General features: G+C 26.2%; 1 protein-coding gene across 1 annotated transcript; it reads right to left on the bottom strand.

Moving 5' to 3' along the window:
• Window positions 1-5,538: 5,538 nt before the first annotated feature.
• GO595_004401 (Polyubiquitin-B) lies at window positions 5,539-6,228 on the bottom strand (the record flags this gene model as incomplete). Its single annotated transcript, XM_067917529.1, has 1 exon — window positions 5,539-6,228. The coding sequence occupies one exon, from the start codon at window positions 6,226-6,228 to the stop codon at window positions 5,539-5,541; it is 690 nt and encodes a 229-aa protein (XP_067775525.1).
• Window positions 6,229-17,669: the final 11,441 nt, after the last annotated feature.

Raw genomic sequence — 17,669 nt, 5'->3', positions numbered from 1 at the left:
CATTCCATTGATGGTATTAATATCGGATAATTATCTAAGTCTTCGATCGAATATGGTAATACATCGGAATCTGACTCAATGAACTCTAATAATGTTCGTTCGATTTCTAGTCCAATTTCTTCTACTGCTTCTTTATATTGTTGTTTATGGATTTTGATTTGGATTTGACAATCAATTCGATTCATACTAATTTGTTGTGCTTCATCGATATTCATATAATCAATATATTTCTTTAAGAATGATGAAGCATTTGTTGGTTGATATTGTATTATTAATTTAAATAACGTCATTAAATACTTTTGATTAATTTCAACGGAATCAGAACATTCGAATAATGAATTTAAATATAAAAGTTTTTGTTTCGATGGTAATAATTCAATAATATCATTACTTAAGTTAGGGAAATATAAGTTTATAAATGACGCAGTTTTATTTGCATCATATAATACTAATAATGATATATGTGTTAAAATTGCATTACGTATTTCATTATAATCTTTAATGTATTGTTCAATGAACTCAAATATCATTGGACGCATTTCTTTATGTAAAAACATTATGTTTAATATCTTAGAATATGATTTAGTCGGTAAATATGTTTGCATAATAGTATCAATAAAACCTGCTTGTTCACATAATTGTTGTAATAAATCATTCGGTATAAGATTTGGATATTGGCGAAGTATTTCATTTAATATGTTTTGTCGAAGGATAATTGGTTGTGATGATTGAAATATCCATTTTAAGATATGTTGAATTGAATCTTTATAAAATTGGAAATTAAGTGTTTGTGTTATTGGTATTATTTGATTTAGAAATGGTTCAGCTATTTTATATTCAGCATTTGTTAATATTTGTAATACTGCTTCTATTAAATGTTGGATTTCTAATGTTGTTTCATTCGATAAATGTAATGGTAATGTTTTTATTAATGTTTTTATGAATTTATGCGCAAATTCCCAATTATTATTAAAATATGTTTGAAGTCGATAATATTTACCTTCGTCATTTGGTGTCATTAACCAAATTATTGTTAACACACGTAAAAGTGATTTATTTTCAATGTTGAATTGTTTGGTAAATAATGAATTTATAAATTTGGTTAAATGTTCTTGATCTTTAACAAATGAATATGTTAATATTAATTGTTCTGGTTTACTCGCACTTAATTTTGCTAATAGTTTATGAAGATTATACTTTAATGAAATTGATAAAAGTTTTTCTGACGTTTCTTCATTAAATTTAAACATAAGAATTTTCTCTTCATTTTCTTCTAATTTATTATTTGTTTGTAAATAATTAAAATATTTATCAAAGAATTCCGATGTTAAATATTCAGTGAATTGCGAATTATTCTGAAATATTCCTTCGAAATATATATCAAGTAATTGTTTATCTTTAAATAAATCATATAAATCAGTCGTCAAAAAATCAAAAAAGTCAAGTGTGGAAATGGTATATGATATGTATTGGAAGTTTTGTAATATTATATCTTTATCTTCTTTTCGAAATGTTTCTTCTAAATATTCAATCGAAAGTTTTTTGATTAATTCATAAATCATTACTCGCTTTTGTGAAGGATTATTTGGAATGCCTACAAAGTTTTGTTTAGAGCCAATACATATATCTGTTATGAATTCAAACGCTTTTGTATAATTTCCATTAGTTGAATATTTGGTAATCATTTCATCAAATGGTAAAAATGAAAAGGTATATAAGCCATTAACAACAGATATGATCATCTTCTCATTATAACAATGAACATCTCGAATTTGATTAACAATTGATAATAATTTTTCTGAACTACTTCGACAAATGATTTCGCCGTTAACGGTCATCATGGCCATCGTCCCGGTGAACGTTAAGTATGCGAGCAAAGATTGTGAAAGGAAAACTAATGAGTGAATTTCACCATCTTGTTCTTCTTTTTTAAGAATTGAAAATATACGTGATGGTGTAGTCATCTGATTCACATTAATGGCGTTACCAGATGTAAGTGCGAAAAATATATCTCTAGGACGTGAAATTAATGAGATATGAATTGAATTGAAAAATGTTTCAGATTCCGTAATAACAAAGTTTTGAGAATCACCATCTGGATTAAATACAATGTATTTGGTTGGAAATACTATAAAACCAATAGGAAATGGTGAATTAAATGAGGACAAAATTAATTGCATTACAACAGATTTTCCACTATAAACTAACTCTTCTTTAAACATTATGATATTAAAAAGAAGTGAAACATGAATAACTGTTATAATACCAGTAGAATCTGCAGAAAAAATTATTTGTGAATTTTTGCCAAATTTAACATGAGAAATGGGATTTTGGTGTATTTGCCTATGTTCCTTTATATAATAAAGACCTTTAGAAAATGCCCAAAGAATTATTGTACCATCATCATGTCCAGTAGCAACATATTGCCTATCAGCTGATATATCAACACAAATTGGGTGTGAAATAGTCTTTGCTTTTCCTGTGAATTTTCGTATAATAGAGTTTTCTATGTTATAATAAAGTGGATAAAATTGATCTGTAACAAAAACGAAATATTGTTCACGATTTGCTGAATTAACAATTGAAGTAATGTGCTCTTGATTTAAATAGTCTTTAAGTGGTTGAGATTCTTCAAACTTTATTTCAGCTTCCATTTGTCAGACCGATTGAGTTCTATGTTAAATGACAAAATTTTATTTCACTCACAAAACAATGAAATTTTCGCAAATAAACACATTATTAGATCTAATCATTTTATCCTCAAAAAAAGAATACAATTTGCTAATAACGATTACAAAAAATATTATATGTATCAACATTTACTAAAATATAAATAACATTTATAGATGAAGAGCTCCTGCTTCCGTTGGGTAGAAGTTTGTTTGTACTCGTTCTTCAAGATTTATTCCATTATAGATGTTTAAAAGCAACTCAAGTTCATCCAATTCATTTATCGGCAAATTCAATTCACTTTCAAAAAGTGTGTCGGAGTTATCGTTTTTTGATGTTATTGAGTAAACGGCCTCATCGAGTTGCAGAACGTTAAGCACCGATAGGACATCATTTATAGAAACGTTTGGAAATGAATAAACAATTTCCATAATTTCAATTCCAGGATGAAATTCTATTAATTCGAAAATTTCCAACTTAATTTTTTTCAACAATTTTTCATCTTGTTTATTTTCTATGTCATCCCAATAATGTAATTTTATCATTTCATCATCTACGACGAAAATTGGTAAAACATTTAAAGAATTTTTTTGTTTTATAAAATCGAATTCTTCCAAAAAATTCAATGATTTTATTAATAATTTTTGGTTTTCCGGGAAAATTTCGTTTAATCTTTTTAAGTCAATTCCTTTATATCCATTATGTAAAACACATCCATAACATAACTTTGTAATTTGATGAAAACTTATTGAAGAATTCTCATAAATTTGTAATATAATTAATGGAATTTCAACAAAAGCTTTCGATAAAAGAATTTGATTACTTTGGAATTCATTTTTATTCTTTGTTTCCTTATGAATGTTTTCTTCTTGATGAATATTTGGTAAATTTGGATTTGGAATTTTGTTTATTTTCATTCGAAAGATTTCTTTCGATGAATTTTTTTGGTGAAAATAAAAGTCAATACAATCCGTGTTTAAAATGTAATATAATGACCCAAAGCTTAATGTTGTTGGTAAATCTGGAATTATATCTTTTGATGTACATATAATATCATCAATTATTTTTTGGATTTGATCAAAAAAATCATTTGTTTTAATATATCTTTTTGTTTCTTGATGATATAATATTCGTAATTTACTTGTAAACCCTAAAAGTCTTAATAAAACTAATGAATCAGTCGAACAATTTGTCCAATCAAAATTTTGTAAAATTTCAATGACACTTTTTGGAGGCGGATCATTTTTAATTGAAATTATAATACGTTTAAGTGCTTCCGCTAGTTCACTTATAAATGGCGAAACTTTCGTTTGGATGTTCTGTATCGAAAAATATGTTAACATTTGCGTTGTTGTTAATTCATAGTTTTCAGAATTAATAACTGGTTTATGCATTTCTTGTAAAAAATGACACAAAATATTTTGATATTTTGATATGTAAAATAAATTTTGTTTATTATTTCCAAAAATATTTTTTGCATCAATTTGAATATTAAATTGTTCACGAATTTTATTTGTAATATATTTCCATTGTATTGGTTTACAATGAATATAACCATTAATTGTAATTTTAGATAATGCTATTGTTGAATATAAAATTTCGTCTTTTTCGGGCTCATTAAATTCGATTAATGTATTAAAGTTATCTGTGAAATCAATTAATGATTTCGAAAATTTTAATATGTTTTCATCGATCCTTTCTGGAATTTTATCAATTCGATATTTAATGACATCTCTTTCATAACCAAATTTCTCAATTAATTTATTTATAAAATATTTTGATGTTGTTTTTTGTTGTAAATTTAACAGCTTTGCTATAATGTATTTACAATTGTTTTTATTTGTATCCAATTTCTTTATTGACCAATTTTTTATCCATAAATTAATAGAAAAAGAGTCACAATAATTGAGCAAATCAGTCATTTCAATAAACCGCCAAACGGTTTCATTCAAATTTTGACAGTTTACTTTGGTGCCCTGACATTCAAAACTTAATATGCGGTTGATTTTATAACGGTCGCCACCTAATGAAGTTATTAAAAAGAATGGTTTACGCGTTAATTTTTGAAGGAGTGATTTCAAAATTTGTGTTGGATCGTTGTACTGAATTTGCTGTTGAATACGTTTAGGAAGAAACGAACAAAGAAGAAAACGAAGCTTTGGTTCCTTAAGGAATACTTCTGGAACTTCAGAAGTTCCTATGATCTTAAAGTAAAGATCTACACTAATTCGTTGAAGGATATCTTCAATGGTAAATGTATTTGTAAATGTATCAACAATAAAATTATGAAGAATACTACAACGATTATACTTGGATGAAATATATCCAGGAGAAAATGATTGCATTATTCTAGATTTCCTTTCAATAATTTTTTTAGGAAGAATTGGATCTTCGATTGGTTTCTGTAGGATTTGAATTGGTATAGCTTGTAGCAGATTTGCTAAAGAAGCTTGAGCAATTGTTAGTTTCTGATCTGCTGGGATGAATGATGGTAAAAGAAATGAAGCTTGACTTGTAGGTTGACGATTCGGAAATAATCTTGTTTTTTTTTTAAGCCTGATGTCAACACGTTCGAATTTCCCGGTACTTGTAGCTATTTGAAATAAATTATTAATCCATTTATTACAATATGAATGATTTCCATATTTTGGAAAATATATATTATAAATATCATTTGAATTTATAATTAGAACTGTTTTAATTTGTTCTTCAATGCTTGCGACAAAGCCAGTCTTCCACTGCTTCTTATAAGAAGAACGTTGCAACTGTTTGGCTCAGAACAAAAGAAGATTTACAAAATGACAAAAATTTTCAAAGAAAATAAAAATGACAAAAGAAGCAAAAATTTTGAATTGGTGTTTAGCTTACTTAAAAGCCACCACGAAGACGAAGAACTAAGTGGAGTGTGGAGTCCTTTTGGATGGAGTAATCTTGAAGTGTGTTGCCATCTTCGAGTTGCTTACCAGCAAAGATAAGACGTTGTTGATCTGGTGGGATACCTTCCTTATCTTGAATCTTGGACTTAACATCTTCGATACGATCAGTTGGTTCGACTTCAAGTGTGATGTGCTTGCCTGTGAGTGTTTTAACGAAGATTTGCATACCACCACGAAGACGAAGAACGAGATGGAGTGTTGAATCCTTTTGGATGGAGTAGTCTTGGAGTGTGTTTCCATCTTCGAGTTGTTTACCAGCGAAAATTAAACGTTGTTGATCTGGTGGGATACCTTCCTTATCTTGAATCTTGGACTTAACATCTTCGATACGATCAGTTGGTTCGACTTCAAGTGTGATGTGCTTGCCTGTGAGGGTCTTGACGAAAATTTGCATACCACCACGAAGACGAAGAACTAAGTGGAGTGTGGAGTCCTTTTGAATGGAGTAATCTTGAAGTGTGTTGCCATCTTCGAGTTGTTTACCAGCAAAGATAAGACGTTGTTGATCTGGTGGGATACCTTCCTTATCTTGGATCTTGGACTTGACATCTTCGATACGATCAGTTGGTTCGACTTCAAGTGTAATGTGTTTTCCAGTGAGTGTCTTAACAAAGATTTGCATGAACAAAAATGATGTGGATAATTTATTTTGACCAAATTTCGTTCAATTTTTTGGTCAAACCAGCTTTTTGAATGCGAGGTGAAGTCAGCAGGATATCGGCTCTCTGTCAAAATTTATGGGAAGTTTTGCTTTTTTTAGAAACCAAATTTGAATTTTCCAGCCAAGGTTGGCATTAAAGCAGATAAATTTTGGAATACTTTTTGAATGAAAATTTCCTGTTTTGTCAAAATATTACCCCTCAAGTCGACTTTTTAGAAAAACATTCGATAAATGATCTTATAAGATTTTTGCTGAACTTCAAAAATTCATGTGCTTTATCAGATTAATTTGAAGACAAAAATGAAATAACTTCAATCTTTTTTTGTAGGTTTTTGAAATATCGATAAAATAAAAAAAAATCCAACAATAAAGATATCTCATCTCATATTCGATATTATTGCAAATATAAGAAAATTTAAAATTACTTATTAGTTATGGTTGTTAAAATGAATTTAATTCTGAAGTATTTGAATAATATTAATGTTTTTATAAAAATATATAGATATATCTATGTGTATAAAATTATTTATAAAAATTAAATTTCATAATGAAAAATATAAAATATCAAAGTCAATATGAACTTGTTATAAAAATGTACAAACATTCTAATTTGAACAAATCATTTAAATCAAAGAGAAAAAGGTAAAAAAAATAAGAAAAAATGTTCACCGTGGGGTTCGAACCCACGCCCTCTCGGACTAGTGCCTTAAACTAGCGCCTTGGACCACTCGGCCAGATGAACTTTCGATTAAAATTTTAATTATATATTTATATATAATTATAAAGAGTTTCTATTATGTTTAAAATAAATTTAAATATTCCTTCGAATATATTTATTAAAATTGGATTTATTTTATGAAAACATCGTTGAATGAAAATATTTTATGTTTTGATGGTTGTAATAATCAGATCTTTATTTTTCAACAAAAATATTAAAATTTCATAATTTTTCACCCAATACCACTAAAATTATGATTTTTCCAATTTTGTTTTATGATAGTCCTATATACATCTCTAAAATACAAATAATTTTGTTACTAAAAATAAATTATTTCTTCATATTCACCTGCAAGTATAATTCATATCCACATGTATTGCTTACTTTTGCCCATTCGTAAGCAAATATTTGAAACATTTAACAGCATAAAAAAAAATGCTTCATCGTCAGTTTTTATTTTAAAATCTAGTTTTGAAATTGCTTATCAATATATAATAAAAAGACAGAATCGAAAGTTCATCTGGCCGAGTGGTCCAAGGCGCTAGTTTAAGGCACTAGTCCGAGAGGGCGTGGGTTCGAACCCCACGGTGAACATTTTTTTTTCATTAATTAAAGTGTAAATATTCATATTGGAATATTTGTACATTTATATATTTTAGTTCTATTTTATGATCTAAATTATCTACAACTAATTTTTGTGATTTAAATTTTATGTTAAAATATGAAGGGAAAAAAAAAAAAAACCCCCTTTAAAATATTAAAAGAATTGGATTTTAAATTGAATGTTATAAAAAATTGAGGCAGTACAAAATATATTTTATAGTCTGATTTTTACCAATTGATATGAATTATTAATAATACTTGAAAACATACTATTAAGCCTTTTATTACCAAAGTTAACTTTGTTCTTCCTTTTGTTTTATCATGAACGTGAATGATTTTCTTGCATTTCTATTGTTAAAAATCATGATATATAAATATCTTAAACCAAAACTTTTTATAGTTGCAGATCCTGAATCTGTATCACTCAAAGCTTTAATCAAAGTGAACTGGCTAAATGTGATTTCATTATTTTTATGGAACCATAAAGAAGTCTTTGAATATTTATTAAATTTTTCTTCTTCGCAAAAACTTTCGATAATATTTGTTTCAAAATAGATCACATCAGGTTTCATTTTTTCTAAATCAATATAAAAATATGTAATTTCATATGGGTCTAGACATTTTGTATATCCGATAGAATCAAGTTCCTCCATTTTATTTTGACAAAGATTTCCATTATACCCTTCATTACATTTCAAGATTCCATTTAAACATTTTCCATTTTTTTCATGAATGCAAGTGTTAGTTTGATAAAACTGCAATACGATTGGATTTCTGTGTATATCATTATGGGGAAATGGACCTGTTAAAACAACTGAACAAAGTGTATTATCGCATTTAGGATTACTAAAAATATGAATTTCATAAATTCCAATTTTAACTTCATTATTATCTTTATAAAGAATTACTTTTTCATTGGTTGAACAATGTTCTTCTTGATCATTTTCAAGATGATTACCATAGTAAATGTTTCCATACGGATCAACAACAACCAAATCTAAATCATCATGTATTGGCATTATATTCAATTCATCAGCATATGCATTTTCGAAAATACTTAATTCTTTATAAAGAAATTTATCCATATATGACATTGTTACTTTAATATCAGCATTTTTATTTGTTACTTCGAAATATGCTATATAATGACTTTTTCCAGTAATTTTTAAATTATCACATATACGAATGCCAAATTGTGAATCTTCTTCTACAGGAAGAAGTGTTGATAAATCAACAGATCCATGACCAATTTCATTATCTGGTGATTTAACACCTTTATGATTTACAGCTGATTCAATTATTGCTGCACGAAGAAGAACACCAGATGGAATTATTCTGTAATCTTCGAAGTATTTTCCAGATGTAAAATATTGTCGAATAAGTGCTGCTGCACCTGCAACAGCTGATGCAGAAAGTGAAGCCCCAGTAGTTGCTTCAATGTTATGATATAATGAATGAATAAGTTCATTTCCATGATTTTCATCTGCTCCATGTTGAGATGAAGCAACATGAATCCAACTTCCAAGTGTAACAACTTCTGGCTTTTTAACACCAGTAAATGTTGGACCAGTTCCAGAAAAAGAAGCAGCTTTAATCTCATTAGTAATTTCGGTATTTAAAATAAGTTTTTGAATTATAATTCTTTGGTCAATAAAATCTAATATTTTTTTATCATTACAAGCTATAAAGCAAAGCGAAGGGTTATCTCTATAAAACTCATTTATAATTTCATTAAATAAATTTGGATTTAAATTATAAAATATAATTATTTGAATATGTTCAGATAATACATTAACTATTTTTGGAATTAATTGCTGTAAATCTTCATTATAATTTGATCTAATTAATCCAATAATTGGATTAGTATCATAAGGAACCGATACTTTATCAGTTAGATAAAATATTGCATGATGATATTTGAACCTATCAACTTTGAATCTTAATTCATGTGCATAAATTATATCACTAGTTTTATGATCTTTTAATTTAATAATAAATTTAACTTCTTCATAAAAAGTGATTCTCTTTTGAGAACCAACTGTAAGAAGATTATTATTTTCTCCAATTGTTATTACTGAACTAGGTTCATAATTCTTACCTTCATTTCCAGCAGAAGAAATAAATAAAATATAAGGTATCATAGGAATGATTTCATGAAATCTTATTTTACACACAGTTTCACATTCGAAAAATGGGAATTCTGAATTTACAAAAACAATATTCGAATCAAACATTTCTAATATTTCGATAAGTTTTGGGATATTATGGATAAATCCACTTGGCAAAAATGCAATTTTAGCATTAGGTGCAACTCCATTAAATACGTTAATTTCGGATTTTTTAAAGAAAGATTTTCCTGCTATAACAGATGAAGTTTTTGTTCCACTATTATCATTTCCATATCTTTTCATAAATCCTTCAGGAGTTTTTAAAGTAACACCCCTTATATTTTTATATACAGTACTAATATATTTAAATTTTCGATGATTTTCAATGACTTCATTAAGTTTTGGCGTACGTCTATCATAAAATAATGTATGTAACCAATCAATTCCTTTTTCAAGAACTGTTATTATTTGGTCGGAACCATCAATACCATGTTCTTCAAGATAACGTGGAATAAAGCATATATGATATCCCAACTTGCATATTGGTTTTCGACTCCTGTTTTGTATATAACCTCCTAAAATGTTCAGTTGAAGAGATGTTATTATGTATAAAGAAAATATCATAAATTATAATGATCTGATTAAAGTTCTTTAATTTTCAATTCTATAAAAGTTAACAAGGAATTATATGAATTGTTTGAGACTCAAATTTTGGTTTAAACAAAAAATCAATAATTTGTGAGAAATTATAAACGATTTGCCAATCGGTTCCTAAAATCAAAAACTTTCTCTTACTTTTTTGAAAATATTTACGAAAAATATTAAAGAATAACTCATTAATTTGATTCATCTATTTCCTTAGAATTTATTAAAACGATTTAGACCAGGAATAATAAAATCAAAGCAAGGCATCATCCTTTAAATTATTGTTGATATTAACACTCTGATAAAATTGATATAGGAGAACAAATGGAAATCATGACTTAAGAATAACACAAAAGCCCATATCCATATCATATGATCATGTGCCATTATTAATCATAATGATTTACAAAACCAAATGTAATCCCTACATTTAGCTATGAATGGTGCTGAAATTTCAATTGCAAGTTTTATAGACTTTAATATTTTATTAAAGCTATAGCATTTTATTGATCGTTAATTTATTTTAATTTTTTTTAAATATATTTCATTAATATGCCAGTAAAAAATTATTGAAAGTTTCATCAACAAGCAAAATACATGTTAGGGCACCCTAAAAAGCATCGCCTAGGGAAGCCCACTTTTGAATATCACACAAAAAGTTTCCCAGCTAATCATTTGTGAAGAATTAAATGGGTTCAGAATCTCAAAAAAAAAAAAAAAACAGCAAAAAAAGTCACTTCATTTATTTATAGAATGAGCTCCACAAGTAAATCCCAAATCAAAAGAATACATTTTAGTCAAGAAGAAGATGAAGCACTTCGCTTACTTATCCAAAAAATATGGTGAATCTGAATGGGGATTGATTGCATCCGAAATGCCAAATAGATCAGTTCGTCAATGTCGCGAAAGATGGAACAATCACTTAAAGAATTCAATACAGAAGAGGAAATGGAGTCATGAAGAAGATGAGTTATTGAAACTCAAATATTCTGAGCTTGGACCAAAATGGAAATTAATGGAACCATTTTTCCCAGGAAGAACATCAATTAACATACGAAATAGATTCAGTTGTCTTCGTAGATTTAATGAAATATACAATCAAAATATCAACAATTATTATCAAACTCAACCGCACGAAAGTCCTTCACCTATTTCCTCACCTCAAAGCATTCCTCCTATTAAACAAAATGATATAAAGAACAGCTTTGACGAAGAACAACCAGAATTTTCAGAACAATTTGATGATAATTATTTCGATTGGAATTTTGGTCTGGAATTTTTATATGATTGTTAAATAAATTTAATAAAAATTTTGCGCTTAATACCAATATTTGTCAATTTTTAAAAACATTATTTTTGATAAAATTATGAAAATAACAAAGATTTAATTTAGAAATGGATAATATAAAAGCGGAGAGAAATCAATTACTAAGTTGTCATGAAATCACTTAGAATAACAATTTTTACTTGAATTTAAATCAAAAGAAATCATGAAAACAATATGATACACATTGAAGCAATAACAAAAAGTGAAATATATTCGTTTTATAGAATGAAATTGCTGAATTAATAAAGTAAGCATTGAGAATATTAATAAAAATTTGTTTCAAATCCATCTATTTTCATCATTTAAAATAATTCATTATTAATTTCTTCAAATATTATCAATTGAAATTTATTCATTTGATTTCGATTGTGTTTTTATTCTTTCTTTTTTATTATGGAAAATCAAAATTTTTGTTATTATAATTATTGCTGCTCCTCTGCAATTGATACCTATTATTTCTTTTTTTTTGATAATATATTACCTTTTTGAGGTTGATTATCTTAATGAATACACAAATTTTTTATTCATAAAACTATAATTTGTAACTTAAATCACCACTAAACTCTGAATTGAAGTGAACTTCCTTCCGAAAATATTAAAGACATTTCATGAAATAAATTCTACAATTTCTCCACATAGGTACAAAAATAACATGTTATCACAGCATTATTTCAATACTCATTTGAAATCATTTAAAAAATAAGTCTTTAAAAAGACACATAATATATAGACGTATTGAAAAAACTGTCTACCTTGATAAGAATAAAAGTTTAATGAATAAATATTCATTGTACAATATCACACAATGCCTTTTTAAAGAATCTATCGTTTAAAGGCCATCGTTTTTAAAAACTTCCGTTTTGAAGCAATTGCAAAAGTTAAAATCCTTTGCATTTTAGGCAACAAATACCTTCTATTGCAAGAATCATTATATATATTTTTCCAAGCAGTTCTTCGAAGTTGTATGAAAGTAAACAGTTTTTTGTGATAAAAACATTACTATAAGATCATCAAAAATGAAACGCATTTTTCTCCTAATTTTTTTAATTTGTTAATATCTTCAATTTTATTTTCATAAATATATTTAAAAATTTCATTTCGATGAAACTTAATTGCTGTTTCATCTGCATTTTGAAAAGATGAATGATTTTGTTCACATAAATGAATGATTTCTTCATTTCCGCCTGCAATAATTGATTTGATATATTAATGCATTCATTTTTAGCATCTGTAATATTTTTGTGAAACATTTTGTATAAACAAGTATATCTTTCCTTTTTGAAGTATTACTTGGATAATATAATGAACCAATTCCTCCATCTGAATCATGTGCAAATGGTTGGAATGGTGTAATATTTTTAGTTTCTTCAACAAATGATATAGTAATTCCTCCAAATATTTTACCATTGTTATGTGCTAATGAAGTTCTTTTATTGAGGACTTCTATTCGTTTGATTTTTAGATGATTTTCCTGTTTCATCACCTAATAATATTTTCTTGCCGATATGTTCACCACCAACTTTAATTCAACACATTTATTACCTAACTCATAAAATTTAGCTGCTTCAAGTCATAAATGAACTTGATAATGAAGTGGATCTCCTTCAGCCCAAAATACAATTTAGCCACCATTTTACCATTACTGAATTAATACTTCATTAAATTGTCCAACTAAATTAGAATCTTCATGTGGATTGTTTTGATGAGGTAAGACTGCATTATGTGGACCGCACATTACCCATACAGCATAATAGTCACAATATTCATGTTTAGTTTGCTTTGTTAATTCAACAATTGCATCATATTAATTTATAACTACTTTAAGTTCAATGCCAAAATGATCTACAGCTGTTTTGATACATTCGGTATGACCTTCTTCACTTGATTTAAATATATAATCTGGATGAACTTCTGTGGACTCTTTCTCAGGATTTAATTCATTTGGCCATAACATTACTATAAGTATTTTTTGACCTTTTCAGAAATCTTTCACATACATTTGAGTATCCTTTCCAGTTGGACTAACGAAACCAATATCTGCATTTCCTTCATCTTGTTATTCATTATAGAAAAATCAGAAAATGCTTTAAGTACAGGTAGTATTTAATGTAATTCATTTTTATGATCAGAAAATGTAGGATTATCTTGATTTGAAATTATATCTTTAAATATTTCATAAATGTATCTGATTTAGGTATTGAATTTTGTATTAGTAGAACTTGTCGAAGTTTTTCTATTAAATCTTCACCAAAAATAGAAGCTAAATAAGAAGGATGTGGTGAATAAACTACTTGTGGGAATAAATTCGTGGTTCCTTTAGAATATATACCTATACCAATTGTATTAATACCAATTTGATCACATGAATTAACTTGTTCAAGTATTCGTTTATGTTCATTTTCTTGATATAACCCATCAGCAATTACAAATAATCGAATAACCTGCCGATTTAATTCTTCTAAGATCTAAAGATGCATGAATAGCTGAAGCTAAATCAACATTTCTTTTATTATTTTGTAAAAATGCAAATAATGATTCCCAAATTAGTGATTATTACTTTATGCTCCAAATGTACTTACACCAGAACATAATATATTTGGTGAACCTTCAATAATTAAATCAAAACTTGGTAAATCAATTTGATTGGAGAATCTTATGTTTTCACAAATTTTTAATTTGATTTTTTTTTTGAAAATGTTTCATGTCACATGTCTATAAATAAAACATGTGAAGTAATTTAACGTCTTTGTAAAAAAAAAAAAATTAAAATTACATTATGGTTTTATGCTTCTTAACACTCATTTCTAAAATAGTTTTACAATAAATAAACATTTTTAAATTTATTTTCATTTTTATTTTGTAGTATTAATTTTTTGTTTATATTGAACTCATTAATTTTCTTCATCATTTATGAATTGATTTGCATCTTGATTTATTACTTTCGCTTTACTTTTTAAATTTGAATATGTTATTTTACAATTGGCACTTATTTTTTTATTGATTAATAATTAGTTCCATGTTAATTAAGTGTAAGTGTGAAAGTTATATTCTGTGATGTAAATAAGCCATATGTGCTTTGATATTTATACCTCATTATTCATCGTATTGAATGTATTAAAGATATTTGATCATATCCATTTAATATCATTATAAAAGTTTTAAAGTTATTTTTAAGACGATGTAATCCATTAATGTTATGTATCATCGAAATATTTTATTTCATAAGATTCATATAATATTTATAATTATCATTACAAAATTTACAAATATCTAATATTGAAAATTATATTTGTTCTATAAATTTTTCTTCTTGAAAATCTTCAGCAAATGGATCTTCTTCAATATTTATGTTACTTATTCCTGTTGTAAATGTATTCGTCGTTTCGTTTTCATTTTGTTCTGATTTATCATTTTCATAAATTTCTTCTTTTTTATTTCGAATATGTTTCAATAATATAATTAATAATATGATAATGACTATTACTATAACAATTACACAAACAGAAATGATGGTAATTGTTGTTTTATTATCGTTATTTTGATTATCATTATTATCAGTGTAAAACATTGTAAAGAAATTGGAATAATAATTACAATAAGTCGAATAAATAACAATCGTATAATTGTAATAAATAAATTCTGTTTCAATATATGAAAATGTCGAATTATTTATATATAATGAAAATGTTTTCGTTTTTGTTTCATAAATAGTTAATGAATGTGTAATTGATAATGTAATTGTTAATGTATATGAAAATGATAATGAAATATCACTTTGAAGTGATGCAGTAAATGTATTCGAATTAGAAAATGTATTCGATAGACTAAATGAATATAATTCTGATAATGATATTGAATCTGACCGTGCATATGTATTCGAATTAGAAAATGAATGTGTTGGAAGTGGTTCGCATGTTCCTTCTGTGTTGTCTTTATCAACATCTAAATTTCCAAATTTACTTCCTACGTATGTTGGATATGTGATAACACTTGTAAAAACATTATAAAATGCATTTTCACCAATTTCTGGTTCTGAATCTCCATAATAATAAATACATTGAAGATTATAACAATTACCAAATGCTGAACTTCCAATATTTCTTATTCCATAGCCAAGTATTAATAAAGTTAAATTAGAACATGATGAAAATGCTGAATTTCCAATTGTTGTGACTGAATTTGGAATTGTAATGTTTTTTGATTGATGAACACAATGAAAATGCTGAACCACCAATTTCTGTAACATTTTCTCCAATGATAATCGTAACTAATTTAGAACATGACAAAAACACATAACTTCCAATATTTGTGACTGAATTACCAAAATTAACTGAAACAACTGAAGGCCATCCTGAAAATGAATTACCTGGAATTGAATAAATATTTTCACTGATAATTATAAATTTCGTTATATTTTGATATTGATCAACATCAATAAAATCATTTGAATTTGTGATTGTAAGTGTTAAATTATCATCATTATATATTTGATAAGAGTTCATAAAGAATATAACGAAAACAAAAATAGAAACAAAAATATTTTCAATTTTTTTCTTATCTTTTACTTTCAATGTATATTTGGTCGTCAATATTTTCTGAACTGAAATTGTGTTTTTCTGACAAAATTTGATATAAATAACCGGAAATGTAATTGAAAAAATGATGGTTAAATGATGTAAAACATTCAAAATGTTTGGTCCTTCTTCGTTGTAGTTTCGCATCATAAAAAAATGTGAAAATTCACGTTTTATTGGACATACATCTTCATAAGATTTGTTATATGTTTTATCAAATATACCATTTTTGACAAATATATCAATTTCAAAGTATTTTTCCAAAATGTTTGAAAAATATGTTCTTTGAATTTTTTGTTTGTTATTAAAATTCTGATGTACAATTATTGTAGATTCATTATATGGCATCAAATTTAAAAATAATTTGTTTATCAAAACTTTATAATTATTGTTAAATCTTTTAAATTTTTTGTTCATAATTTCATTAATTGATACATCCTCACCACATTTGTAAGTCATACTTTTCTTGTTTTCGTGGTTTTGTATTTTTAATATTTCTTTTTGAATGATATAAGGTGTAATAAGCTTTGTATCGGTTATTAATCGTTTCATCATGATGAAAATGCTGAACAAAAGAAAGATCCTCATTTTTCAGCTTGTAATATATCTATAGACCTTCACTAAATAAACATCGGCTATCACAAAAGTTTAAAATCTCACGGTTAAACTTTTAAAAACCTGTTGTTTTATTGTCGTTTTTCAAACCAATTTTGAAATATTTGTATCGATCTTTTAATACAGAATCAAAGAAACAGCCTTAAAACATTATAAATTCACTTTTAAATAACATAATGAATATATGTTATAGAACTAAATTTATGCTTTAATTTGGTGTGCCGTTCATTTATCTAAGATATTTTCATCATTATAAAATTCATTTTTTTTTAACATTGGCAATTCTGTTATTATATGCTTTTATAGTTTATTATTATTATATATAATTAACAAAATATAAGGAGTTCTTTATGTCCAAAATCAATTACATTGTATTTTTAATTTAGAAGATATTTTTTGATTTTGAGAATAAAGAATTCAAGTAAAGTTTATCCCATTTCATTCAAAAGTTTACATTTAATGTATTTACAATCATAATTCAAAATTATTGATCAATGTTCAACAAAATATTTAAAGTCAGTGATACTATTTAAACACCACAAAATCCAAAATTTCATATTTATATAAACTAATTCAAAACATTTTAAAGTCAAAATGATAGAATCGTTAATATGATTTCATTTTATTTTATATGACAACACATAATTTTTATATATACATTAAATCAAAAAATTTTCATTATTACACATTTTATTCATAGCCAATTGTCTTCATCTTCTTTCACAATATCATCAACTAAACTATTTACTTCTTCAATTTGCTTTGTACTTGATGTTGTCGTGTCCTTAAATTGTAACTTTGATTTCGATTTT

This window comes from Histomonas meleagridis (assembly GCF_020186115.1).
Source record: "Histomonas meleagridis strain 2922-C6/04-10x chromosome Unknown contig_26, whole genome shotgun sequence".
Taxonomy (NCBI): domain Eukaryota; phylum Parabasalia; order Tritrichomonadida; family Dientamoebidae; genus Histomonas; species Histomonas meleagridis.
This window is presented reverse-complemented; position numbering and strand designations above follow the sequence as displayed.